At 50.6% G+C, this 27,090-nt stretch overlaps 11 protein-coding genes across 11 annotated transcripts; 4 read left to right on the top strand and 7 right to left on the bottom strand.

Moving 5' to 3' along the window:
* Positions 1-1,213: 1,213 nt before the first annotated feature.
* BJX67DRAFT_384571 (tRNA synthetases class I (C) catalytic domain-containing protein) lies at positions 1,214-1,803 on the bottom strand (the record flags this gene model as incomplete). Its single annotated transcript, XM_071033685.1, has 2 exons — positions 1,214-1,465; positions 1,513-1,803. 2 exons carry the CDS (start codon positions 1,801-1,803, stop codon positions 1,214-1,216), a joined length of 543 nt encoding a protein of 180 aa, XP_070882548.1.
* On the bottom strand, positions 1,688-3,164 carry BJX67DRAFT_363288 (uncharacterized protein). Its single transcript, XM_071030088.1, has 2 exons — positions 2,502-3,164; positions 1,688-2,438 (listed from the first exon to the last, which is right to left on the bottom strand). Exons 1-2 carry the CDS (start codon positions 3,082-3,084, stop codon positions 2,200-2,202), a joined length of 822 nt encoding a protein of 273 aa, XP_070882547.1. The 5' UTR covers positions 3,085-3,164; the 3' UTR covers positions 1,688-2,199.
* A 1,392-nt stretch (positions 3,165-4,556) lies between these two features.
* On the bottom strand, positions 4,557-6,114 carry BJX67DRAFT_363284 (uncharacterized protein). The gene has a single exon (XM_071030087.1). It carries the CDS (start codon positions 5,930-5,932, stop codon positions 5,054-5,056), a length of 879 nt encoding a protein of 292 aa, XP_070882546.1. The 5' UTR covers positions 5,933-6,114; the 3' UTR covers positions 4,557-5,053.
* Positions 6,115-6,469: 355 nt separating this feature from the next.
* On the bottom strand, positions 6,470-7,373 carry BJX67DRAFT_363282 (EMI1 family protein). The gene has a single exon (XM_071030086.1). It carries the CDS (start codon positions 7,310-7,312, stop codon positions 6,641-6,643), a length of 672 nt encoding a protein of 223 aa, XP_070882545.1. The 5' UTR covers positions 7,313-7,373; the 3' UTR covers positions 6,470-6,640.
* Positions 7,374-7,564: 191 nt separating this feature from the next.
* On the top strand, positions 7,565-12,542 carry BJX67DRAFT_374469 (RNA12 protein-domain-containing protein; the record flags this gene model as incomplete). The annotated part of the gene is made up of 5 exons (XM_071031554.1): positions 7,565-7,760; positions 7,814-9,556; positions 9,602-10,137; positions 10,773-11,023; positions 11,069-12,542. 5 exons carry the CDS (start codon positions 7,565-7,567, stop codon positions 12,540-12,542), a joined length of 4,200 nt encoding a protein of 1,399 aa, XP_070882544.1.
* A 185-nt stretch (positions 12,543-12,727) lies between these two features.
* Positions 12,728-14,856, top strand: ilv3C (putative dihydroxy-acid dehydratase). The gene is made up of 3 exons (XM_071026269.1): positions 12,728-13,326; positions 13,382-13,593; positions 13,649-14,856. Exons 1-3 carry the CDS (start codon positions 12,912-12,914, stop codon positions 14,816-14,818), a joined length of 1,797 nt encoding a protein of 598 aa, XP_070882543.1. The 5' UTR covers positions 12,728-12,911; the 3' UTR covers positions 14,819-14,856.
* A 115-nt stretch (positions 14,857-14,971) lies between these two features.
* On the top strand, positions 14,972-18,082 carry BJX67DRAFT_363276 (WD40 repeat domain-containing protein). Its single transcript, XM_071030085.1, has 8 exons — positions 14,972-15,120; positions 15,201-15,358; positions 15,412-15,563; positions 15,619-16,562; positions 16,610-16,744; positions 16,791-16,919; positions 16,964-17,262; positions 17,307-18,082. Exons 1-8 carry the CDS (start codon positions 15,084-15,086, stop codon positions 17,964-17,966), a joined length of 2,514 nt encoding a protein of 837 aa, XP_070882542.1. The 5' UTR covers positions 14,972-15,083; the 3' UTR covers positions 17,967-18,082.
* A 76-nt stretch (positions 18,083-18,158) lies between these two features.
* Positions 18,159-19,613, top strand: BJX67DRAFT_363274 (uncharacterized protein; the record flags this gene model as incomplete). The annotated part of the gene is made up of 2 exons (XM_071030084.1): positions 18,159-18,568; positions 18,641-19,613. Coding segments are annotated over exons 1-2 (1,181 nt in total), but the record flags the coding sequence as incomplete, so codon positions are not given.
* Positions 19,614-21,299, bottom strand: BJX67DRAFT_363272 (putative tetracycline transporter). The gene is made up of 2 exons (XM_071030083.1): positions 21,061-21,299; positions 19,614-21,009 (listed from the first exon to the last, which is right to left on the bottom strand). The coding sequence occupies exons 1-2, from the start codon at positions 21,127-21,129 to the stop codon at positions 19,738-19,740; spliced, it is 1,341 nt and encodes a 446-aa protein (XP_070882540.1). The 5' UTR covers positions 21,130-21,299; the 3' UTR covers positions 19,614-19,737.
* Positions 21,300-22,340: 1,041 nt separating this feature from the next.
* On the bottom strand, positions 22,341-23,960 carry BJX67DRAFT_363270 (uncharacterized protein). Its single transcript, XM_071030082.1, has one exon. The coding sequence runs from the start codon at positions 23,410-23,412 to the stop codon at positions 22,597-22,599; it is 816 nt and encodes a 271-aa protein (XP_070882539.1). The 5' UTR covers positions 23,413-23,960; the 3' UTR covers positions 22,341-22,596.
* A 1,471-nt stretch (positions 23,961-25,431) lies between these two features.
* On the bottom strand, positions 25,432-27,077 carry BJX67DRAFT_363256 (NUDIX hydrolase). The gene is made up of 3 exons (XM_071030081.1): positions 27,008-27,077; positions 26,434-26,939; positions 25,432-26,381 (listed from the first exon to the last, which is right to left on the bottom strand). The coding sequence occupies exons 2-3, from the start codon at positions 26,922-26,924 to the stop codon at positions 25,535-25,537; spliced, it is 1,338 nt and encodes a 445-aa protein (XP_070882538.1). The 5' UTR covers positions 26,925-26,939; positions 27,008-27,077; the 3' UTR covers positions 25,432-25,534.
* Positions 27,078-27,090: the final 13 nt, after the last annotated feature.

Genomic DNA, 27,090 nt, shown 5'->3' with positions numbered 1-27,090 from the left:
GCTTATAGTATAGGGTGTTTACAAGCAAACATAGAGAAAGATAAAGTTGTTAGAGAGAGAAGGCTATAAGAAGTGGAAAATTCTTTTAAAAAAGCATCCATCTATAGAATCTTTAGGGTTTCGCTACTCCCGCCCTCTCTATAATTGCTTGGGGGTTATCCTAAAGGCATCTAGAGCATCCTAAGAAGAGCAAGGCTATAATATGCTGTATAGTCTACTATAGAGCTCCTATAAAATTCCAACAAGGAGCTATCTGGGGGAGTGTTTTGCCCAGGTTTCTACTTCTCATGTGTGTTATCAAGGGTTTAACCCTGAAAACTCTACAGGCATCCTAGTGGTAATACACGAAGGAGCCCATGTCTAGGGCTAATCACTCTCCCATAGGGAAGGCTTTGCTAGTAAGCATTTAACCCTATCCACGAGAGGATATTCTACATATTAGCCCGAGTCTGGCTACTTATAATAGCTAGCCCTGGCTTGGAAGATAGCTAAACTATAGGAAGTAGTAAATAACTAAAGTAATAGGACACAGATATATTTAAAAAAAAGGGAGTTTCCCTTTGCTTGAGAAGATATAACTAATAGATAAATAAAGAGTTATCAAATCTTGAAGGTAAAGCTTGTTAGCATTTGGCAGGCTTGGCAGGCTTAGCCAATCTCAGGCATCTTAATGCCAAGGGTTTGCCCTATTTCTAACCTGATTGGGTTGGTTTTCTAGATTAACTATATCCGCAGCTCTGGAGAGAACAAGAGTAGCAACTTGATTAGAGGAAGTAATGATAACTAGTCCTACTACTACTACTACCAATAGGAGGAGTATTTGAAGTTCCAGGAGCTATTGACAAGTAGGGTACCCTTCTACCATCCATGATATTGTAAACATCCCCACGGGGGATCTACTTAAGGTTCGCCCTTAGCCCCTAAAAGCAGCCCTAGAAATAGACATCTACCCCCGCAGCAATGTTATGGACGAAAGGGCCAAGGGAAGGCTGATTTGACCAGCTTTGGTGGACTACGAGGTGCTCGGACTTGGTCGATAGGATGTGAAGTCGACATGCCATTCCTCCGCCCGTTACCGGCCAGACCTCAAGTCAGACACACGTGTTTGTAGCAAAGTGCCTCCTTGAAGCGCTGCCAACCCCTGTTCAGTATTGAAGCATCATGCGACCTCAGCAATCATCCCCACCGCTGGGGTTACAGTCTTGATGTGCATTCAAATTTTTGCCTCTGCATCGCCTGGTTTGCCCTCGGGATCCAACGCCCCGCCGCGCAATACTATGCCATACGCCAGTTCGGATTGAAAGAGGAAATGTTCGGGGTCCGTATCATGGTCGATAAGGGGGAGGTTTTCGCGGATATAGAAGCTATAGGCTAGTTGGGCAGTATATAGGACGTCTCTAGTGATGGTCGGGTGTTCTTCCAAGTATTTGGCAAAGAGATACTGCTGTCTTCCTCGGAGGATAATCTTCAAGCACTGTTAGAACGAGCTACCGGGGATCGACGGTGTCATACCTTATCGTCTACATTGGTGATGTTCATGACGAAATGCACGTCGAACTGGAAGTGATCCATCATGATGCAGCACAGAATATTAGTGCTCATATAATTGCGGGCGTGTCCCAAGTAGGCATTATCGTAGACAGTTGGACCGCAGGCACACCAAGTGACCTTGCGCCTGGCCGGGTCTAATGGAATGAAGGATGTCTTCGATCGAGTCAATGAGTTCCACACAGTGATGGGCGGGAGATACGAAGAGGGATGGGCAGGTGGTTGCTCCCAGTGGGGTTGTTTGCACGAGTCCATGGCTCATTCAGAGGCAAGACAAGGTGAAGATGAAGACAAAGGATCAAAACAGCGATAAGCAATGGCGGGGAATACATAAGTATGACTTATCATGTTGTGGCAGTCCAAATGGGGACTGGGCTGCATAGAGATTATGCGGTTAATAATCCTATCGCCAGCATATCTAGCTAGATAAACAAATGCAACCTCTTAACTAGCATCCCCAGAACCCGCAGCTGACTCCCTTTAGCCAACGGAGGTAGTGAAAATGGGCCTCGTTGAGGTCAAAAGCCATAACAAACGAACCAATGCTCAAAGAGGTACAAGAAAACAGCCTGGATCGAGGCACAAAACAGCACGGACAAGGAGATACAGGCAGGGCAAATTAGACAACACAATAAGCAAGTCTGTTTGCTATCATGTATCTGCTGTTCCTTTGCATTCACGAATACCAGTTCTACGCGCATTGATAAATTTCCAGTACGCTTGCGAGACCTGGGAATCCGGATGCTCCTGCCACCTGTATTCATTGTCGCTATTTTCGACAGCTGTTATGAATTCATGAAAGCACTTCTCGTATTCTGGTGAGGTTTTCGTAAACGCACTTGAGACGTCGGATGCGTGCAGATTCAGCGCTGCTATCATGGGGGCATAACCTAAAATAGAATCGAGTTAACGTACTTTTTCCCTGATTATAGAGGATGTTGGCCTAGCCTTACTTATGCTCTTAACCACTGTAGGGTTCAAGCCATAAAGAGCTTGGTAAACAGTAAAGTCTCGTCGCTGTCCGAGTTCATAGAGTTCAGCATCACATAAGCAGTTGCCACCATGAACAACCTGATTACCAGCAGATATGAGATCAAGATCTTTTTTTGTGGCCGTGCCCAGCTTATCCCGTTTGAAAGTCGAAAGAAAACAGTTGCGGAAGGTCGTGTAGTCCCTATTATTCCTCTCCAGATGTGATGTTCGTAATTCCAGTACCATATTACTCTTCTCCACGGAGTCCAAACGCTCCTTCATCTGGTCAATCTGCGATTGAAGTTTGTGACAGGTATCCCTTGATATCGCGTAATCGATCCCCTTTCTATTCCCGGCAACGATCGTACTGTCTAGAACTTCCACCATTATTATATCCTCTGCGAGCGCAGTCGCTATCGCTGCTTTGGCTTGTTCGACTATTTCTTCGTCCTGCCCCCCTGTCAGATTCCAGACGATTACTGCGGTGTAAAAGGATTCCGGAGGCTCAGGCGTTGCTGGAAGAGGCAGATGGAGAGAAGCATGGGCTTTTCTGATACTAGGCATCGAAATAAGTAATCGTGTTAAAAATAAGGAATAGTTGTTTGATAGTGAAATACTTACCAGATTTGAAATGATACTAGTATCTTGCTGTCCACGCTGATCCTAGTGGGAAGCTAGTAGTTAAAGAAGGAGCGACTGGTATGTTCAACCACAAACCAAGATGAGTCACTGTTCCTGAAAACCCAACTAGGACGGAGGGACAGACTTTCAACCCGAAATACCACGTCAGGCTTGCCACCTACTAGTAGGCAGCAGGCATGCTTCACTTCAAGTAACACTAAAGTCTACTTGAGAAGATTTCGTGGCCAGCATTAGTAACGCGAAATCAAGGAACTCAAACATTCCCCCACCCCAACACATGCTTCCCAAATAGAAACATGCTTGGTCTACCCCGAGAGTCCAAGTTTTAATAAGGGATTATGAGGTCTTCTCACTTCTACTTATGTGTTATTTATATAAATATATAGGATGCTCACATTGCTATATATTGAATCCAGATTCAGTATGAAGCCAAGGCAACCATCTACGACCTACACAAACAATACCGTAAAGAGATGGTCAGCTCTTGACCGCTACACCAAAACATCAAATAATGCTTTGGTTTTGCTTTGCAGTCTATTATCTCCACACAGCTTCTTCGATTGCGACACCACGATCGATAGGAAATATTAGTGGTACGAGGAGCATCTCCCGAAGTGCAGGATTGACACTGCACTTCGGGAGGCTGCATTTAAAGGATCTACAGTCCTACCTATAGTCCATGGCTGGTGTAAGGTGTAAGTCTTGGACCACGGTCGAGATACTAGCAGTTGCATGACATAGTGGCCTAACATGGCTTGAGATAATCTATTAATACAAATACTAAATAGCATGGTAATATCCTAAATACTGTAACCTATGTCTTTTGTATTTGTTCAAGGATATGGGTATCTTATTAAGGCTCAACCTTAATAACTTACTTTGCTAGGGTATTGTCACGGTCGGTGCCTGAACCAACAGGTATCAACAACAACCCTGCTCTGACCCCGCTCAGATGGCTGCCTGACGGTGGCCCGACGGTCGATTATATGAGGATCCTGACTCTCGCATGTATCCTAGTTCCCTAAGCAATTTGTTCTGTTTCTCTTGCAATATAATCCTCCGCGTAAACCTGAACAAGTTCCCTCACGAAGACTAGGCAGCTCGACGCTTGCTGGCACCTGGCGTTGCGACGGCTGAATACTTTCGCCGAATCCCGACGCCTTACAATATAGTAGTTCATTTTCATGAATATTTACTTTATAAAGCAGGAGATAAGAAAGTTAAAGAGCTAGTTGCTAGCTATTATAGCAGCTTGCGCGAGAGAGCAGATATTTAGGTTGAAGAATTCCTGTATATACAAAAACTATTAGTATAATAAAATAAAAGTGGAAGAGGTATAGGATAGACATAATTTAGTATGTTAATAATCTAGGGGGTTCTATTCTAGGTGGGTATGTAGACAGCCTAGTAGTATATATCTCTTAATAAATTAATCCTTAGCAGAAATAGCAAGGCATACTCATAGTCTAGAGATAGAAAAAGAAAATGGTAGCAATACCTCCCCCATTTAATTTATTAGTTAGGTTCTTCTTGGGATAAACAACATAGATATATATACCAATAACCTACATGCAGGCCGAGCTAATAATAGCACCCGCGAGCAAGAGATTCTATTATCCTAGCTAGTCAATCAAGAAAAGCAGCTAGACAAAGGTCATGACAGCCTTAATAACACCGAAAATTCCAGTCATCCAGCCAACCGCGGAGTCTGCCACGCTGATGCTAGTAAAGATAGTCAGGCTATAGCAGTTAATCATGTTAATACTAGTGCTCTTGGGAGCCACACCTGGTCGTAAGCACGGCAATTCCCGATTCATCGGATATCAAATCAGATCAGACTGATTCGAAGTGGGAGTCACTTACGCGGTGCCATTGCAAGAGCGACAAATTATTATTCCTCATCCGACACCTCAATGATGCTTTCCACTCTCGAGAATCCTCTAAACGCGCCCTCACCCTCCTGTCTACTCATCGCGCCTTCCCGTCCATATTCGCGCTCGGGACGCAAATCCAAATCCAGATCCGGACCTGCAGGTTCATGGAGTGGGCTACTGGGTTGCGGCCGATATTGCTGACTCTGCGTCGGACTGAACTCTCTGCGCGTCCTTGTCCTGCCCCTGGGGAGTTCCCACTCATCCGGAGTCTCAGGATAGGAATCCAGCCCCTGGTCCTGGTGCTGGGGCAGATACTGCTCGTGGAATTGGCGTGGCATTGGGCTCGGCTCTCGAGGAGGTTCCCGCGAACTCTGGCTCATCCGGGCCCTCGTCGCATTTGCCCGCCTGGTGGCATCCTCTCTCATGCCGATTTCACTGGTCTCCCACATGCTGTCTAAGACGTCTTCACCGACCATCAAGAAAGAAGATAGGAACTCGTGCATATAATTTATCTGCTCCTCTTGGTGAGCGATAATTGACCATGTGTTGCGGAGGAGCATTTCGTCGTCTGTCTGCGTGGGTGGCTTTATGATGGATCTGCGTGGGCGATGCGTGCGGTGCAGTGGACGGGAAAAAGAGTCAGACTCAAACTCAGACTCAGGTTCGGGTTCTCCTGCTCCAGATTTGGAGTACCAGGCGTTTGGGTAGCGCTGTTCTTCGTAGCTGGTTGTGCCGTTGTCGTCGGGGCTGTTGTTGCGGCTGCTATCGAGGGCGGCAGCACCAGCGCCTCGGGTGTGGGTGTTGCTGGCCCCGTAAACGTAATTTATCTTCCTATCTCTTCTAATCGGGTAGTTGTTTAGACCGGGTGCTGTGAACCTGTGCGGGGGATCGGGCATCTGTGCGATGGCTCCCCAGTGTACATTTCTGGCATTTCGGGGGGTGCGAGTGTACCTGGGGCGCACGGGATTGGGACTGTTCCTGCTGTCGTTAGAACCTGAATTAGGGCGGGGATATTCACCTGTACCTCTGACGCGGGTATCGGAGAAGGGAATGATATGGCGAGGGTGGGGATAGTTGGGTTGCGAAGGCGAGGACGGTGGACTACCGTATGGAGAGGAGGGACGCTCACTGGAGCACATGAAGGAGATGACCACGTCGGAGATTTGGTCTATGAGATTGTAGACGGAAGGCATGTTGAGGCGACTAGTAATCAGGGTTGAAATCTTGGTTAGGGTTGAACGCATTGTGTGCTCGATGATTTGAGACTCGAAGCCTCGCTCGAAGTCTCCTGAAGCTGGGATGGCGTTGCCTTTATAATCTCTGGTAATTTCGTCACAATGGATGAGCGAACAAAGGGTGTTATTGTCGGCTCTTTCTGAGCCATTGAAACCCGAACAGTCTTTCATCGGAAGAATAGGCATTCTTGAAGATCATCGAAGGAGATGTTTCATCTTTGTCTTTGTCATTAGAACGTATCTTTATATAATATACAGTTATTGTACATATCAAAGCCACAGGGACACCGAGGCCAAGGTATCCAACCTGGGGCCAATCAGTATGAAGTATGATACAACACGGAAAAAGCAATAACTCACAAAAGGAGTCTAGATAGAAGTAGCGGCTCGTTGCATTGGCGTCTGTGCCGCTCGTGCCTCTGCGCGCGCCTGCGACTCCTCCTGCTCTTTCATCTCCCTCTCCAACGCAGCAAAATCCCCCTGGAAGGCGTTTCTAACCGGCTCCATCCGCACTTCCCACACATCCTCACTACTCGGCCCGGTCTTATACTTGATCGCTTTCTTCCGGTAATGATCGCGGATTATCCGTCTCTTCTCCTTCTCCGAGTATGTCCTTGTCTTCATGCAAAGCCAGAAGTTCTCCCAATGCTCACTGCACGACCGTAGCTCACCATATCGATAGACATTAACGAATTGACCGCCCAGCGACTGGCAGAAGAAAGCGTAGTCGAAGGCAGAGCGGCAGGACATGGTATCAGGGTAGAGGGATTCGGGGGCAATAGATGCTGGCTGGGTTTGGAGGTCATTCGGGAATTGTGTGGACGTGGATGAGGATTCTTCTAGTGTCGAGGAGGCTGCTTGGTTGATGTCATTTTGAAGGCTTGCCCATAATTGCTTGAACTCGGCGTCCGCTTTGTCTTCTCGAGTGAGTGATTGTGATTGCGGCTGCGGTGGTGTTGGGGGGTTCTCGGGCGTTGGAGGTTGAGGAGATCGGGACTCGTCCTTCAGGGGGAGCGGGGTTTTTGACCAGAACCAGCCCATATTTCTCTAAATATGGTTCTCGGAAACCAGATTCGTCTGGAAGGGCGATGGTGTTTTGAATGGGGAGTTGAGAAGACGGGTGGTTTCCGCTTTGGTTGGCGGTGTAACTTTTTGGGCGGTTATGACGGTACCAGAACGTACTAGTAATCTAACCATCTGTTTCGTTCAGTATTGTACACCTGACGTCATCTATGTTCGGCACAACCCTTGCTCAATTTGCGACTACAACATGCTTTCGCATTCGCAACCACGATGCGAGCCCTGATTCCCGGGAAGGCGCCTTATGGTTATTGGGCCCTACCATATTGGAGAAGCTGTACTGCTTCCCGGGCTCCAAAGCAATCTTTCATTATCCGACAAGCGAGCGCACTCAGCTCTTCACATGTGAGCTCGCTCGAGGCGGGACACATTGAACTGGGGGACAATGAGGGTCTACTTTTTGTAAATAGTGAGACAACCTCCGCCATCGATCATGAATTCAGCAGATCTAACAGGATATAGACATCTTCCCACCGAAACTCCAATGGCTCCTTCTCCTAGGACCCCTCAACGGCACTCAGTCGTATGAGAAAGCGCTGAAACGTATCAACCGCCCGCACCTTGCAGCATCTGATCCGCTGCATATAATCCGCCAAGTATTCCCACAGGGTTTAAATATCGACATCAAAGATGTTATTCCGCGATTTCGCGAAGGTGGTGCTTTTGTAAAGTACGCCCGCACAGCGGGTGCCACAGACGTTGATATCGAGGGTGCAATTAAGGATCACTTAGTCAAGCATCCTATCCGGCCTTGGTTCAATCCATTCCAACAAGCGACTGTTTCCCGGGTATTGGGAAAACCGTGGATCGAGGACCTTTACCGCATTCCCAGTCAGCGCATCAAAGTTGAATTTCATCCAGCCGAGCCAGAGGGATCCGCGGCCGAATTAACTACGGAGGTCCTGTACACTCTGTTCCGCAAATATGGCAAACTTCGGGATATCGAAAGGCAACCTCCAGACTCCAAAATAGCCCCAAGGTATGCCCTAGTGGAGTTCACTCGTCCTAGCAATGCTGTTATGGCGAAGAGCTGCATCCATGGATTCACGATACCTCCGAAGGAAGGCGGAGGTAAGTCTGGCACGCGCGTGAAGATCAAATATGAACGGAAGATCCGCCTGTCTATGTTCAAAGACTGGCTGTTGAATCATCCCCGTTTGGTGATTCCCGCTCTCGCCGCTCTTATTGCGGCTATCACGGTGACCGTCTTCGACCCAATCCGTACCTTCTTCATCAAGCTGAAGATTAAAGCAACTCTCCATACTGAAGGAAGCAAATTCGTGAAATGGGTCCGGTACCAAGTCAGCAAAGCGAATATCTACTTCGGGCAGAGCAACTCCGATAGTCGCAGACTGACAGCAATTTGGGAGGACCGACAAAGCGATATCGCTCAGCTCCAGTCCTGGTTGACGGAGAACTTGGAAACTTTTATCGTGATCCACGGGCCTCGCGGCTCAGGAAAGCGCGAGCTGGTTCTCGACCGGACTCTCAAAGACCATAAGTACAAGCTCGTCATCGATTGCAAACAGATTCAAGACGCTAAGGGTGACACGTCCAAGATTGCTCGTGCGGCTAGCCAAGTAGGCTACCGGCCAATGTTCTCATGGATGAATAGCATCAGCAGTTTCATCGACCTTGCTGCGCAGGGAATGATTGGAACAAAGGCTGGCTTTTCCGAAACCCTTGATGCTCAGCTTAGTAATATCTGGCAAAATACTGCCATAGCCCTGAAAGGAATTACGTTAGAGAACCGAAAGAAGACTGATCCAGACGCACAGCTTACGGACGAGGAGTTTTTGGAAGCCCATCCCGAGCTACGTCCTGTTGTGGTCATTGACAACTACCTGCACAACAACGCCGAGGGCGGCGTGGTGTATGACAAGATCACAGAGTGGGCTGCTGGGTTAACCACAGGGAATATTGCGCATGTCATTTTCCTGACCACCGACGTTTCATTCTCAAAACCTCTGAGTAAAGCTTTGCCGAACTCGGTCTTCCGAACAATCTCCCTGGGCGATTGCTCCCTTGAAGTTGGCCGACGATTCGTCCTCAGCCACCTGGAGCAGGAAGCAAAGAATAAGAACAAGCCTGCGCAGAAAGAGGAGGACTTGACAGAACTAGATAGCTGTATTGCGGTGTTAGGAGGACGAGTGACGGACCTTGAGTTCATGGCACATCGCATTGAGGCTGGCGAAACACCGCGAGGTAAGTTCGCTGAACTTGTTTATATCCAGTACTAAATTGCAACAGGAGCGGTTAGCCGAATCGTGGAACAATCAGCTTCGGAAATATTGAAAATGTTCATCCTGAGCCCTGAGACGGATTCGCAGCAGTGGAACCATCAGCAGGCGTGGCACCTGATAAAAACGCTGGCACATTCCAAAGACGGCAGTGTGCCGTACAACCAGGTCGTTCAATCTGACTTATTCAAATCCGATGGCCAGACGGCTCTCCGAGCACTTGAGCAGGCGGAGCTCATCTCCATTGCCACCGTGAATGGATCACCTGAGCGGGTGAAGCCTGGACGACCTGTTTACCAGGCAGTATTCAAGCGGTTGACAGAGAACAAGACCTTGAGTAGTCGGCTGGACCTCGAGATTTTATCGCAGCTGATCAGCAAAGAAAACAAGAGCATTGGAACGTATGAAGAAGAGCTCCTCCTGCTTGGCAAGCTCCCGAAGCAGCCACGAGAAATCACTGGGAGAATTCAGTGGCTGTTGAATAAGGTATACAGTTCGCAGAACAAGATCAGCAAGTATGAAGCTGAGGGCGCGGTGCTCCAGAAGGTTTTGTCAAGCGAGCATTGATTGAGAGCTATTTCCGAAAGTGTTGATGCTGTAATGTACTCTGTAAATCTGGACTGAAGCATTCACAATTAACCTGAAATATTCTTCTTGCTTAAGAACTCCACGCCAACAGCCACAGTCTATCTTGTAGTTAGAAGGATTACTTATTTAGTTAATCAAATAGTATTGATAGATATGTGTAACGCTCCAATTGGGCACAGGTAGACCGCTAGCAGGCAGCAAAATGGCTGCTTTGGCCGCTGTTTTACTACTCGCAGTCCTGCTACTTAATAGTTTTATATTATATATACCTAATTATATTCATTTTATTAGTCTAGATTAGGTGGTGGTTGAGATAGTTAATTTGAAAAATAGACATTTAATATGGAATACCAAGGTGATCGGTTCGGTTGGGTGATCGACTCGCTTGGGAAAGACGTTACTTCCAATACGTGCCACTTTCGAGCAGGTTTGGCCAACTTCTCACACTACTCATGAGATTTTGAAGCTCATACTTCTCACACCATCATGTCTGCAAAGTAGGTATCTACTCGCTCTTCACATCTTTCACATGCATTCATATATCCTGGCTATCTACTCCAGTTTTCTTGCAGCAAATTCTAGAGATACACAAGGGGACAATGAACACAATACTCGTACAGGCAATCGACGATAGGATGCAGCCAAAATTGTTGGGCGCAGTGGCAACCCTCACTGTAGCTTTAATTCTTATCCTCACACGCATCTTCAGTGGCTTTCAGAGCCGCACAGGGAAGACGAGCTGCTCGCAAGCGCGCCGACCCAGGGTTGTGCCGTATTGGATTCCATGGCTGGGACATAGCTTATCATTTGCTCGAAATTACATAGGCTTTCTTGAAAAGGCGAGGTCAGTATATTACACGTCGTTCAGGGCAAAATCTGACAACAGTAGGAATCGCATGAATGAGCCCGTATTTGGCATATTGTTGGGCGGCGCACGCCATATTATTGTCATGTCGCCGTCGATGATCAAGTCTGTTCTCTTATTTAGAGGCATAACAACGGCGCCTCTGATTCACCATGTCTCCCAGAAGGTTTTTGGTGACAAGGGCGCGTTCAAGAAGTTGGATCCCACTGACCTCCGCGTGTTCCACCATAACATTCCTAATCAGTTCATGCACGAGCCTTCGCTGTCGCAGACTTCAGCAGCAGCGGTTCGTTTCATCCAACGGGAAACTCCGAACTTAGTGACCTTCTGCCCGGCCATCATTGACCAGATGCCATGGGAGCGTCCGGGAGACGTTACTGTCGCGGATAGAACGGATCGACACGTCTGCGAAGTGGATTTCTTTGCGCTCATCAGATACTTCGTTGGAACCACGACAACTGCTTCTATGTTCGGTCAAGCCATTCTAGAGACTTTTCCGAGCTTGCTCGAAGACATCTGGAGCATCGATGATCGGTTTCCCACACTATCTATGGGACCGCCACGCTGGTTGACGCCCATCATTTCCAGAGCATATGTTGCCCGTGACCGGCTATTAGATATGCTCACAGTATTCCATCAAGCGCTTCTATTCTGGGACGAAGGTAAAGAGATCGGGGCGGAATTTCGTGATCTGCGTGACCTCGAGGACGTCTCAGAGCCGATCAAGAAACGAGTTCGCATGGCGAAAGACCTGGGCTTGTCACCAGAAGACGCCGCTCCAGCACATCTATCCTTACTGTGGGCCATGAACGGGAACTCGCCGAACATTGTCTTCTATCACCTCCTCCACCTGTACGCTGACCCCCATCTCTTGGAGGAAATACGGAAGGAAATTGCACCGTTTGTCAAAGTATTCAGGCCGACGAGGGAAGAAACTGGCTTTCCTATCCTAGAAGCACCCAGAATTACCATCGACATCAATCGGTTGTCTGAGTGCCAACTCTTCAAGGCAACGTTCTATGAAACTCTACGCTTAGATTCGGCGGGCCTCTCTTTCCGACAGCTGACGGCAGATCTGACTGTCGCAGAATCAGAGGAAGAGGCTAAAAATGCTGGTCAACAAGGTCCACGGTCCTACAATCTCAAGAAGGGTGAGCTAATAATCATTCCTCACGGGGTCCTCCATAATAACTCCGTTCAATTCCCCAACCCCCATCAATTCGATCCTCTAAGGTTCATTCGAACCGATCCTCAAACCGGTGAGAGGCGCGCAAAGCTCGAAGGCATGACTCCATTCGGCGAAGGTATGCCCGCATGCAAAGGGAAAGCCTTTGCGGAGAAAAAGATCTTGGCTCTCTCTGCTGCCATCGTGTCTTTATGGCAGGTCGAACCGGCACATGGGGAGAAATTCAAGATTCCAGAGCACAAGATTTCCAGTGCCGCTTTTCTCCCGAAGAACGATATTCGAGTACGGATCACACCCCGTTTTGCTTCATGATGCGATGTAAGTAGTTTAAATGAGTCAATTCCGCGTGTATGTATAGAATTATGTTGCATCAAGCAATATCGACAATAAAGTGGGGAAGTTATGGAGGGCCGCCCACCAAGAGCAGGGTGCTCGCAGAGATCTTCCGGACGAATTGGCTCTTCGTTGAAACCAAGCAGGCTCCATCAATTTGACACCCAAAGGCCAATTGGAGTGACGTTGCTTCGGGAGTGGAAAAGAATCCGGAGCGGACTTGCGCCGATTGTGGTTGCATCATCCACAAGTTCAAATACGTGACCATGGAAAACAAGGATTGTATGGCTTGACTGTCTACTCTAACGCCGAATACCTCGAAGAATAAAGCACAGTCGGTCAGTAAATATGGAGCAGGATGCATCCCATCCTCCCAACGACTACGACCTCTCTACAGCAATATCCTCCACCTCCGGCCTCCGACAAGGGCTAACCTCCTACGGGGACGCCCATTTCTCACTCTTCCTCAGGAAGGTCTTCGTCAAGGCATTGGGGTACTCTGAAGATGCTCTTTCGAGGCCAATCATTGGAATCATCAACACTTACTCCGGGTTCAATCCCTGTCACGGAAACGTACCCCAGCTTATCGAAGCGGCGAAGCGAGGGATCCAGTTCAATGGCGGGCTCGCGGTTGAGTTCCCAACTATCAGTGTGCACGAGTCGTTCTCACATCCGACGAGTATGTTTCTGCGGAATCTTATGAGCATGGATACGGAGGAGATGATCCGTGCTCAACCTCTGGATGCGTGTGTCATGATTGGGGGTGTGTATTCTCCCTTTTCTCATAGAGATCTCGTTCGTATATTGATGTTGTATAGGATGTGATAAGACAGTTCCTGCGCAGCTGATGGGTGGGATATCGGCGAATAAGCCGGTATTACCGTTGATTACTGGGCCCATGATGCCTGGAAGCCATCGGGGCCAGAGGATAGGTGCCTGCACGGACTGCCGGAATAACTGGGCTTCTTTCCGTGCCGGGGAGATTGATATTGAGGAGATCTCGGCCATTAATGAGGAACTTGCTCCCACGGTTAGCACACCTTTATAGAGTCCAGTGTTGATGCTTCAGAGGCTGACGTGATTAGATCGGAACCTGCGGTGTCATGGGCACCGCTAGCACAATGGCTTGTATCACTGCGGCTCTGGGTATGATGCCACTGCGAGGAGCTTCTGCACCGGCTGTTTCTTCTGCAAGAGCTCGAGTTGCGGAAGAAACAGGCGCCAATGCCATAATAGCGGCGCGCAACAAGTGGAAGCCTCAAGATATCCTATCAAAAGAGTCCTTTCTCAACGCTATCACTGTTCTCCAAGCAATCGGGGGGTCCACAAACGCAGTCGTTCATCTCATGGCCATTGCCAATCGGAACCCCAAGACTCAGGGCGTGATTACCCTCCAAACCTTCGAAGAGGTCGGCCGCAAGACGCCTCTGCTGGTAGACCTTAAACCCAGTGGTGACAACTACATGACTGATTTCCATAACGCCGGCGGAATGTTGGCGCTCCTCCATACCCTCCGTCCACTACTACATCTCTCTGCGAAGACAATCACTGGTCAAACACTCGGCGATATCTTAGACTCCTCACCATTTCGGGAATTTCCACTCTCTCGACGGATTATCAGACCGTTATCAGACCCTCTCTACCCAGGCTCATCACTGGTTGTCCTGAGTGGTAACATAGCACCCAACGGCGCGGTCATGAAAGCTTCCGCATCGAAAGATCGTGCCCTCCTCTCTCACACCGGACCTGCAGTGGTATTCGAGGACTCCGCTGACCTAGCCAAGCGAATTGATGACCCTAACCTCGAAGTAACGGCAAACTCGGTACTCGTCCTCAAGGGCATCGGACCAATCGGCAACCCCGGTATGCCCGAAGCCGGTCTTCTCCCTATCCCACGTAAGCTTGCGTCTGCAGGTGTAAAGGATATTCTCCGTATCTCGGACGGACGGATGTCAGGTACAGCCGGGGGGACAATCATCCTGCATATCTCTCCGGAGTCGGCACTCCCTGAGTCCCCATTTGGCATTGTTCAAACAGGCGACCTCATTACATGCGACGTAGAGAAGCGAAAGCTTTCCCTAGATATTTCCAACGAGGAGCTGGGATCCCGCATCGAGGCGAGGAAGGCGGTATTTGCTCGAGAGGCGAAGCCGAAACGACGGGGTTATCGTGGGCTATATGAGCGGGCTGTCAACCAGGCGCAAGACGGTGCTGACTTTGACTTCCTTGCGGCTAATGGCGGGTCAAGTAATTAGCATTTTGCGTATCTGAAGTTATTGCACCGTTTCTACCCTTCGATGCTTGAAAGAACAAAGTAATGCATGGTTGCCCTGACCCTGTGCCCTAAGCCCTCATATTACTTGATTAGGAAGGAACGCGTCGCGCCCAACGCGTCGTCTCATCCGCGGCGCTCCCTCTGCATTGCCAATGTCAATTGTCTTGGACATCAGCGATGACATGCTGAAAAGAGTACGGTGGCCCCATCGTCTCATTTCAGTTTTCTGTTGAAAGTCCCTCACAATGTCCGAACCGATGCGACCTCGGGGTCGGCCAGCCCGTACGTACCCTGTTTGACTTAACCCATCTCATGAAGACTTGGCTCCAGGAACTGACATGCTCGACCTCGAACGTAATCAGATACCCCCGGACCGACAGTCCTAACATATACCCCGGATGGCCGATACATTATCACCGGAGGCTCAAATTCTGCGATCCGTATATACACCGTTGGACAGGATGGGGAGCCGAAGACCGTTGAGGAGGGAGCCGATGGACATCTTGGGATTGGTGCTACAGTATGCCATTGCGCGGAATACATCTTACGAGACTTGGTAGCTAATATACACAGAATGAGTACTTCTTCATGGGCGCTGAAGACGGGACGGTCTGGCAATACGAGGTTCATTCGGGACGCATGGAAAAGTTACTGGTCCGCTGTGCGTTGCCTGTGCGAGATATCGGGATTACGAAAGATAGAGAGTGGGTTGCTGTTGCGAGCGAGTGAGTCACTTACCACCTAACTTATGATGCCATGCGACGGCTAATGACGGGGCAGTGAACTCACGGTAAAATTGGTGAACATCGAGGATATGACCAAGGTCAAGTACCTGCGTGAGCAGGCGAAGGGGACGAAGCATATTACATTCGATCCGAACGGACGGTTCGTGGCAGTCTCGTGTACGGATGGAATTGTGTACCTGTATTCTCTGGACGCAGAAGAGCCAGAACTTGTACGAAAGCTTGACGGCGTGATTCGACGACTTGAGCCGGAAGACGAAGCGACCGCGAGAGTGGTGTGGCATCCTGACGGGACGGCGTTCGCGACGGCCGAGGCGACGAGGGACGTAGCCGTGTTCTCCGTTGGCGAGTGGAAGAAGGAGATGACTTTCTCTGGAGGCCACAATGGGGATATCACGGCTGTGAGCTGGTCTCCTAACGGGGCGCTTCTTGTGACGGCTGCCAAAGACGGGCAGGTTCTTCTCTGGGATAGCAAGACGCAGAAAATTCTACGGCAATATGACTTGCCAAACGTGATCAACGTCGACTGGCATCCGACGAAAAACGCGCTATCGCTTACTACGTCCGACGGAGAGCTTTTCATCTATGATGGTTTTTTGTCCAAAGACCATCAGCCTTTCCTTCAGAAGCCCCTGCAAGCAGCTCCTATTTTCCCCGGCGCATTGACTGAGATCTCCGATAATGCGAGACGACCGTTGGCGAATCGACCGAAGGAGGCGCAACGTAGGGAGAGGCTGGGTAGCCCTGACTCTCTCGATGATATCCTAGGATACGACGAAGACATGGATGACTTTGTTGACGACGACGATGGGGCGGGCTATGCTGAGGGGTTAAACGGGCATGGGAAACGCACGAATGGGCATCTGGATGATATTGATGGACATGTTGGTAAGCGGGTGTTGGCGTCGTTTGCGAAACCCAATGTCCATCTTCCGCTGCAGCCGGGTAGTACGCCATGGAGGGGGAACCGCCGGTACCTTTGTAAGAGACCATTCATCATATTACGAGATATGGACTAACAGATGCAGGCTTGAACTTGACGGGTGCCGTCTGGACTGTTGATCAGGAAACTCACAACACGGTGACGGTAGAGTTCTACGACCGAGAGCTGCATCGCGATTTCCACTTTACGGACCCCTATTTGTATGACCGAGCGTGCCTGAGTATGTCATGCCTGAATTGAGTTTATACAGTCACTAACAAGCGTAGATGAACATGGAGCTCTGTTTTCCAACAACCCGAGTGACGGTCCAGCTACGATATTTTACCGTCCGCATGAGACATGGACCACACGAGCGGACTGGAGGACTCAGCTTCCGGAGGGAGAACACATTAGAGGTATGAAGGCCGCTGAATTAGGAGGACTGAGCTAATAGAACCAGCGCTGGCGCTAAGTGAATCATACATCGTTGCGGTGACGACGAAAGACTACGTGCGAGTGTACACATTATATGGGACGCCTTTCAAGGTATACAGGCAGAAGAGCCCAGCTGTGACTTGCGCCGCCTGGCGAGACTATGTCATGACCATCGGGAACGGTCCACTCGGAAGCGATGGGCGGACGGCAACGCTACGGTACTCAGTTGAAAACGTCAAACGCGATGAGATTTGCCAGAATGAGGACGTCGTTGCTATCCCCGAGGGTTCGGAACTAAAGAGCGTCTTTTTCTCGGACAGAGGAGTGAGTACAGAAACCGTGCTATCGAAACTTGGCTGACTGAGTAGGATCCCTGTATCTACGACTCGGAAGGCGTGCTACTGGTTCTCCAGCATTGGCGCACACCAGGCCAGGCGCGCTGGGTTCCACTTCTCGACACAAAGCAGCTGGAGCGTTTGGCAACCGGACGCAAGGAGGAGACATACTGGCCTATCGCAGTCGCGCAAGACAAGTTTCACTGCATCATCTTGAAAGGAGGTGATCGATACCCCTACTTCCCGCGGCCGATGCTCAGTGAATTCGAGTTCCGGATACCGATCTCCGACAAGCCCGGGAAAGCGCAAGAGGACGAGGAGGAGGGCGCTTCTCGCAACGATAATATGCGCTTAGAAGAGTCTTTTGTCCGGGGTAACGTTTTGCTCTCACTCTTCAAAGATCTAATCTCATCTACGCATGCGACGGCAACGCAACGCGCGGAACTCTCGCGGAAGGAATTAGAACTCGACAAGGTCCTCCTGCAGCTCTTAGCTATTGAATGTCGCGAGGGCGAAGACCGTGGTATGAAGGCGCTGGAACTGGTGCATATGATGAAAGACCGCAACGGCAAGATGGTTGAGGCTGCCGTCAAAGTTGCGCAGCGGTATGGTCGAGGTGTGCTGGAGGATAAGATCCGAGACCTGGCTGAGCGGCGATATACAGGGGAGGACGATGATGATGAACTGGCTTGAGATTTACGATTGTATGACCAGCTTAAGATTGCACTTGAAAAATTGATACCATATATAGCCTAGATTTTTAATGGCATTGTTGCGCCTTATCCTGGTTGATTCTGAGTGGCCAGCCCTCCGACGTCATCGCTCAATTGGAGTCTTTTTTTCCGTCCAAACTTCGGCCGGCTCCTCTTCCATTTCTTTCTCGCTCGACCTCCGTCTGTACTCTATAAAAAAAGCGCCTTCCGATGCATTAATCAAATATTAATCACTATTCGCGATGCCGAAGCTCGCCATTCCTCACTCTATCCCTGCATCCACCTCCTACTCCTCAACCTCCCATATTCTTCGCGCCCGCCGCCAACCACACTCCCGACCAAGATCAAGGGCCGCATCCTCACACATCCGACCTCTAGCCCACGCGCAAAACCGTCATGATATCCCGCTCTACCGCAATCCGAGCTCATCCTCTTCCTCTCGGTCTTCCTCGAATCCGCTGCCCCTCCTCCCATCCCAATCGTCTCCAGGATTTACCTTCGAATACTCCCTGACCGATGACTTGAATTCACAAAACCAAGACCATAAACCGCCTGATGAACGGGTTATTAAGCTTGGGAAAAGTACGTCTCCTCCTGCTTCCTACTACGCCTATTGGAGGGTAGGAACGACTAACATGGGTCAACTTTGCGCAGCACTCCGAATCCTCTCCCCGCTCCTCCCAACAATCCTCACAAACCCGCTTCCGCCGCATATCCTCTCCCCCAACGTGACACTACATCTGTTTCCGTCGACGCATCCGCACTTACCAACGGTTAAGGGACGAACATTGTACCGCGCAGCGCTATGGGCCGTCCCCGTTGCATGGAGCAGTGTCCCCCTCGTTGGGAATGTGAAATTGCAGATACTGAGCGAGAGGATGGTTCGTGCAGGGACGGTCCTCGACGGCCATGTTCATGCGGCCGCACATGGACAGGATGGAGATGGCGGGGGATGTGGAGGGGATGAGAGGCTTGTTGTTCGATGGAGGACCGAGCAGACGGCTTCTTCCTCATCCTCCTCGACAGTGCAGTCAACATCTTCATCGGCCAATCCGAAGCATCAACCGGACACGGGCAACTCCGGCCTGAATAAAACCGAAGGCGGAAGTGGAACAAACAAGGGATTGAGCATGCTACTCGGCGGCGACGCCCCGATCTTCAAACTCTCCAGCGAAGACCAGTTCACGGGTCTGTTTATCTTCTCGTTTGACGAGGAGGGCCGCGTGCTGACGCAGACGATCGAACACGCGGAGGATGCAAGTGGGTGGGAGCGCACGGCGAAGTTCGTGACGCTGACGGATTGGCTGATTGGCAAGGCGCGCGGGTCGTTGGACCCTGGTCCTGCGCCGCCGGGACTGGTGGGCTGTTCCGGTTCGAACCTGGGACCGTCTGGGGGTGGGCTTTCAGTGTATTATCCAGGCCGAGATCGAGATCGAGATCGAAATCTGGGTCATTGGCGTGGAGGAGGGAGGGAGGGAGGCGCGAGGATAGGTAACTGAGTTTAACCTTTTCTCGGCTTACGGGTAGAGTGGGAGTTGTACGATGGACCATCTCCTTTCTTGACTTTAATTATACGGCTGTACTATATGTCTATCATCTATACCCAAATGAATCTCCTGCAGGTGCAATGCGTTTCCAACTTCCCGTCCAGCGGCTAAATTGAACAAATACTAGATACAATATAGTTGAGAGAAGATACTCCTCCACAGGGGTGATACCACATCCTGAAAAGGAACCCATCCAACATCCATCTACTCCCTCTTCACCTCTGTCCTCGGCGCTCTCAACCCAAAAAAGACACCTACACAAACCCCCGCCATAACAACACTACCCGTCAAATACGCAACCTCCCTCCCCACCCACCAGAACAACGAACAGAAGAGTATCGGCCCCGCCGCGCGTCCCACCTGTCCCCAGCTCCTCAGCCGCCCCAGAACAACGCCCCTCTCCTCCTCCGACGCCTCCAGACTCCCCAGACTGTTCAGACCAGTCACGACCGTTGCGCTGGTCACCGCGAGCAACGCAGCAGCGGCGTAGAGGCCCGGTAGGCTTGAGACTCGAGAGAGGAGGAAGAACGAGATCGTGGCGCAGACGACCCCGATTCGCACCGTTAGGAGCGGTGGGAGACGTCGGACGACGGAGCCCTGCAGGATGGAGGCGATAAGCCCCATTGTTGAGAGGAGGCGGCCGTTCAGGGCGGAGGGGGAGGCTGTGGAGGTCGTGTAGAATGTTGCTGTTAAGAAGGGGAGTGAGAATTCCATTCCTGAGAAGGGCAGGAGGAAGAGGAGGTGGAGGATGTTTAGGATAGCGGGGTTATTGGTGTGTTTGCCGGGGGCTAGCTTTGGTTTTTCTGTTGATGGCTTGGAATCCTTTGTCCAGGAGGAGGACGAAGTTTGCGACAGCTTTGTGAGTCGGGGATGCGTCTCGGGGAGGCAAGCGTAGATGTAGACGGTTTCAAGCACTATGAGGAGAAGGGAGACGGACGCTGCCGTGGCGAACGGATTGGCCTTGACGGTCGTGATACTGGAGAGAAAGGCACCGAGTGCTGGGCCGCAGGTGAATGCAATACTGAAGCACGCACCTACGAGGGCCATGGTCGACCCACGTTGACTCGGGTCACTTATATCCGTTGCGATCGCGTGCGCGAGCTGGACATTGCCCTCGCTCAGGCCACCGACCACGCGACTCGCCAGGAAGGTGCGGAAGTCCGTCGCGGCAACCCAGAGCGCGACGCTGAGCGTGTTTCCGACCATGGAGGCGAGGAGGGCTGTGCGGCGGCCGTGCTTGTCTGATAGGCGGCCGATGAAGGGGGCGGCGATTGCTTGGAGGAGAGAGAAGAGGGAGCCCAGGGCACCGCCGAGGAGGACAATATCATAGCGCGAATCGATGGGCTTTGCGAACGAGTTCTTGTAGGCATTGAGATAGTGGAAGACGCGATTCAAGGTGGAGGTTGGCGCGGGGTCTTGGGTGCAGTAGAAAGAGAGGAGAGATGGGAAGAGGGGGAGTATAAATGTGAATGAGATCTATGAAGTAGATGTTAGAAGAGTCACGATACGGGAATAGGGGATGGCTACCAGGTCGAGGAGCAAGGAGGCCATCAAGACCTTGAGGATCTTCTTGCGCTGGTCCGCGGGCACGGCCATATTGTGGGCGATGCAGAAGCAAACTGAGGAAGGATGCCTTTAGAGAAGAGAGAGAGGAAGGAGACTCATCGAAGAAATATCTCGAAGGGTTCAGCTGAGGCAAGCTGGCTTCAAGTGCTCCATGACAATAATAATAGAAATTAAAAAATAAATAAATAAATAAATAAAAATAAAAAGGCCAGCAAACATTATGTCATTCTGCGACTATTTGTCCTCCATGGATCTCAAATCATCTCCCCCAATCAGAAACAGCCTCCGAATACACAAGACATCCATCAGCCACTCTCAGCTCTTCCCAGCCTTGCCTCCTGGGTCTGATGGTGGACGGACTCCGGCGACTCGAAACAAGGTCTGGTTCATCAAATGTCCGCCTCGATCGGCCTGCTTCATCTGCCGTGCCTCGGCCTCCACCTCGGGATGCAAAGCGCAGAACTCATCCCAAGAGACGAGGGAACCACAAAGGCCGGATTTTCTCTCATTAGAACTACATGGGGAAGATTGTCTTTCGGCGTAAGCAATTGACGCCGGACACGGATATATCTTAACTCAACCTCCTCGTTGAGTGTGTGGCGTATGAGTATCCGTATCAGGAATCCAATCCATACCTACCAGTATACTATAAACCAGTCCACGGTATTGGGGAGAATAGCTCGATTCGGTAAGCAGCATTCAAGCTGGAGCTCATATTTTCCTCAGTGGATTGAGTTATCTGAGCCCAAGACCCTACCCACGTCCGGGTGCCCAAATTAGGCATATCATACTTGCTTCAAAAGCACCCAGGGTATGAGAGCGTTGGACCGTGGGAGGGGTACTCCGGGGGTATGCAACGGACGAAGAGGACAGATGCACGCATATTCGAGGCCAGAAATCTGCCAACCATCAATTCATCCATCCTTACTATCTCCTGTCTATCCAGCCCAGTCGACACCCTCTTCGCCCACCATGTCAACTGCCCAACCCGCTTCTCCAAGCTTTATATGTCGATAAGATGAGCCAAACTAAATTACAGGTCGAAGGGAAGATATGTGGGTATTGAGAAGGGAATCGACGCGCTGTAGCCATCACGAACGTAGAATGAGCGCACCATTCGGATCACAGTAAATAGAAACAAGATATCAAGAGATATGGAAGAGCATCATATGCACGCTCAATAACTGCAACACAAGCAGCAAAAGAAACTTTTGTGCAGTAGCCATCCGGAAATCAAGGAGAAAAAAAAATCCCGAGTAAAACTCCGGACCAGGGTAACCTCTCCCTGCAAAGTCTTGTTGTAATCATTTCGAAAAATTCATAGAATTCGTGAACCATAACACCACCGTTACCCGTGAAGAGATTATGAGAGAAGGGAAATAGACATCGACAAGGCCGAGAAGGAGGTCGTGGGTAGAAAGACAGACCGTATCTGTGGATGAAAGAGAATGGCTCCGCCGTTCAGAATGTGGATAAGTATTTGTTCGTCGGTTGCAGCTATTGAGGCGCGGCGGGCGCGGCGGGAGCACCGTTGGGTCCTCCACGTCCACGACCACCACGGCCCCGACCACGACCGCGGCCATCACCACGACCACGTCCTCGGAATCCATCGCCGCCACGCCCACGGCCGCGGCCACGGCCACGGAAGCTAGGTTGTCTCTGATGATGGTGGACGACCTGCTTGAAGTCGTCGCCGCCAGCCTTGGCAGGTGCTGCGCTTGCTTCTGTCACTACGTCGGCGTCGTTGTTTGCAATAGTTGCCTGAAGGCCAGTATCGGTTTCGGCAGGGTCTCGGGGAACTTCAACAAAGCCCTCTGTATTCGTGGATGACGCAAGAGGATCGGTGTGGGGCTCCCAGGCCGCTTCCGCGACGGCGTTCGCACCATCAGACACGAGAGTCTGTGGAGGGGGAGGGATATTCTCGGCTTCGGTCGTGGGACCCGCGATGTCCGTTGTAGCAGCTGCAGCGACATAGGTCGGGTCCTGGAGCTCGGTGTAGGCGGCGTTCGCGGTGGTAGGATCGGTCGCTGGCGCTGCTTCTGGAGCTGGCTCTTCGGTAGAGATCTGCTCCTCGGAGAGTTTTTTGACTTTTGAGTCTGCAGAAAAAGTCAGTCTCAACGCCGAGGAAGGGTTCAAGGTAGCCTTACAAGTGACTTCGAGCGTGTGCCCCTCAACGCTGACGATATTCTCATCCACGCCACCAATGAGCTTCTGCATCGATGCAACCGCATCCATAGAGCCACCATACACCTGATACAGAACGCCCTCGAAAGCGCGGGACTCGGGAGAAGATTCATCTCCGGAGAGCCTCATAGTTGCGGCAGCGCAAAGGAACTTGCTCAAGCTCAGTAACTGCTTGCTGAAGTCGTCCTTCTTTGGCTCGGGGACAGCGCTCGCGGCCTTCTCCCGCAGAGACTCCAGCTCTTCCTTGTATGCCTTCTCCAGCTCAGCCTTCTGGTTGGCCTGCCGCTGCTCAAGGAATGCGGCGAAGTCCTTGAAGTGAGCAATCTGCTCCTCGAGATGCTCAATGGTGGCCTGCAGGGCGGGCTTCTTCAGCGCCTGCGCTTTCTGGTCGTTATTTATTTTGTTCTCCTCAACCAACTCGTCGAGCGATTTTTCCGGGTTTTCGGCGATGATAGCATCAACCTTTGCGGTTGCGTTCTAGATCGGATAGCGTGAGTTACGAGTTTAGAAAGCAAGGTACATCGGCAGAAACTTACTCGCTTCTTCAAGGCATTGCGCAAGCTCCTGTCCGTCCAGTTAGCACCGTGTCCGATCCCGATACAGAGTTGCATAGGAAACCACAGGACCCGCGAATATGAGCTCGGGACGATCATACTTCTGTAGTTCTTTATAGCGGGGATATTCCGCAAGTGCCGGAGAAGAGGTAGCGGTAGGAGCTGCGGTCGAATTGGTAACACTGTCCAGCTTTGCTTCTGAGGGAGAGGGAGATTGTGCAGCGGTGTCGGCAGACATTATGTGGGTCGAAGAGCGCCTTAACTTGACTCTCGCGGGCGTAGTATGTGGAAATTAAGATGATAAAGAAGGAAGAGAATATTATGAGATGAGACGGAGCTGAAAAAAAGCTCAAGCAGCTGGTTATGGGATTGCCAGTCAAACTGAACAGAGGAGAGGAAGAACTGACGTGTAGAAACGAGTGGAGGGCAGAAGAAAGCAAGGCGGGTCGCCGACGCCAAACCTCAGCGCCGCCTTAAATTGTCGCGTGCTGCGGGCGACCAGCCCAACACCACACAACGTGGTTTCATTATCAAGTGTCTCTGTACTGAGTAGGCTTGGAGCAACTGATTGTTCATGGGTCTCATGGACACTTTGCAAGATACAAAGGGACGGAGCTTTAGGTCTCAAGTTACGAAAGACTGTATTTTCTGACAACAAACGTACAATAATTGGGTATCTTAACTTTGATAACATATAACGCCATTCACTCTAATAACCCATTACCTTCATTCAACATCTAGGATGAAGAGCCCGTTCAAACCGTGAGGCCTGTAGAGCGTCACGCAATAACGCCCTGACAATTGCCTTGGTCACAACTCGCAAATCCTCCGGAAAGCTTCATATCGCGAAGGGAACCATCAGTCAACCCTTGAACTTTCGTAGCGTTTTCTGCGTGCCCAAAGACACCTTGGTTAGTTGCATCCAAACGCAGCAGCCTGTTGTCAAGCGACGTACCTCGGTCACCTTCCGTACGGAATTCGCACTAATATTCTTTTCACCCGCCTTGCGCGATCGGATGGAGGCTTCACGCATCAACCTGGTCTCATTAGAACTGCTCCGCTCGTGGTGGGATACGCGTTGTCACTGTGCAAAACACCGAGGAATTCGAAGGGCACGGGCTGAGGTAGGCAATCGACTTACTCTTGCATAAAGAGCATGTAATCGAGGAATATCTAGTGATAATAATTTCGTCGTTAGCAAGTTTTCGGGAATGATGGTGCCTTTTCGCTGCATGTCTGTTTACCAGGATATCGGCATTTTTGCTCAAGCTGCGGTTTGCCTGAGCTTTGACTATCCGCTTGACTGTTGCGCGAGGATAAAGCTTCTGGGTAGCTGCCATTGCCCTTGTATATGACGGGGATTGACCAAAGATTGGGCGAGTTGTAGATTCATGCTGATGCCAGCGGGGGCTTTGCTTGCCAACTGAGGTCACGTTACATAATCTATCTACTATCGTTCCCCACCGGCAGCTTTGCTGGGCTTTCGGAATCTGACCGAGAATATTGTATTTCAGATACCATACAGACGGTACGCCTCCTCATAGAAGCAACACACTGTACCGATGCCCCGAGGTTTTGGAGGTTTTGAAAACGATTAGCGGATGGAGTTGTTATATATTGGGAATGTAGTATGTATATTAACAAACAGATCTCTAAATGGTGAACCCGAATCCGGTTCTGAAAAGTTCTGAAAAGTTCTATCCTGCCAACCGCCTTCGTTGAAGATATTTCCATACGTAGAAAGCCGCAAACGACCCGACGGCCATCCTCCAAACAACGAAAACATATAGAGCGACGCGGATCTTCTGATAGTAGCCCCGAAGCATGATGCCTACTGCATAGGCGCTCCCGTCAGGGCTCTTGTCCGACGACCCATAATATCTTCCCACCCCAAGCCCGCCGATGCCGACTTGGTTACGATCATTTTTCTCCTTACTCACTGGCAGGGCGGCAGTTTCCCCATCAACGGCGGTGTCGTTCGGTTGCGGCCGAGCACCAAATTTGACATGATGCACATTGCGTTTCCGTAGTTGGTAGGTAAGGAGATTCACGATGAAACGCAAATCCGGCGAGGTGAAGTTGGGGTAGTTCCAGAGCTGGACGGCAGTGTGAGGAGGTAGCATATCGAGAAAATCGGCTAGTATGCCGAGTGTCAAGCCCCAGAGAAGAAGCGGTGGGCTCTGGTCCGTGGCTCGTTGTGGTCCACACACCCAAGACTTACATCTCTGCAGCAATGTGGTGGCCCGAACAGCCTCAATATTGCGTTTGAGATTTATACTACATTGGAGGGTCTCAGTGGGATTCAACTCAATCGCGGAGAATTGCATATATCCCATCATTGATCGGCTCGCGAGGCGCGCCATGAGCCCACCAGTACTGGCAATCCGTTGCGTCATGTCGACATGTTCTACCGTTCGTGAAGACGGAGAAAGGAGGACGTTCAGAGAGACCCAGTGCGTCGATGCCACCTCGGAGGGTTGCAGTGCGAGGGAGGGAGAGTCGCAACTGGTCAGCAGGAAAACGTACGGGCACAGGACCATCAACCTTGGAAGATTCAGTTAACTTCGTCTTAGATCCAGGCAGGAGAAGAGCATACGGTACACTACCCCAGCTTGATGTTACGACTCTTTCGGGTAGATTCCCCACGGAGATGTAGTCATCCGTTGTCAGGTCGAGGCCTACCTCTTCCGAGGCTTCTCGAATTGCGGCCGCTCGGTCATCTGCGTCCTCTGGATCTCGCTTTCCTCCTGGGAGAGCAACATGGCCGGTCCAGCGATCCCCTACACGCGACGCCCTTTTGATGAATAGGACCTCGGGATCTCCATTCTGTACCCACGGCTGCGAGAAAAAGGTATCTAGCTGTTGGTTGACTGGGGCGCTGGTATCGTTTCCGGGAAGCGAAGATCGATCTAGCAGATGGTTGAATGTCGGGCGGACTCGAAGGACCAGAGCAACGGAGGCTCGTTTCTTGCACTGGGGAGGGTTGGGGACATGGGGATAGGGATTCTGATGGAGCTCTTGTAGGACGGTGTGGAGCGATTGGGAGAGCGAAACCGGCTCGGGTGCCGGGATTGCATTCGATGTCATCTATTTGCCGGCTGTCTAATATAAAGGTGACAGGTTTGTATCAAGGGTTGTATAGAGGTACGCAGGGTATGAGCATGGCTGACCAGGGATTGCTTGAGAAAGAAGTTGGAAGGGTCCCTCTAGCTTCAAGAATATGTGCGGAGAGCGAGTGAGTGTCCGAGGTAAA

The sequence above is a fragment of the Aspergillus lucknowensis genome (assembly GCF_044049455.1).
Source record: "Aspergillus lucknowensis strain CBS 449.75 chromosome Unknown BJX67scaffold_50, whole genome shotgun sequence".
NCBI lineage: Eukaryota > Fungi > Ascomycota > Eurotiomycetes > Eurotiales > Aspergillaceae > Aspergillus > Aspergillus lucknowensis.
Note: the sequence above shows the minus strand (reverse complement) of the source record. Positions and strands in the feature narration are given on the sequence as shown.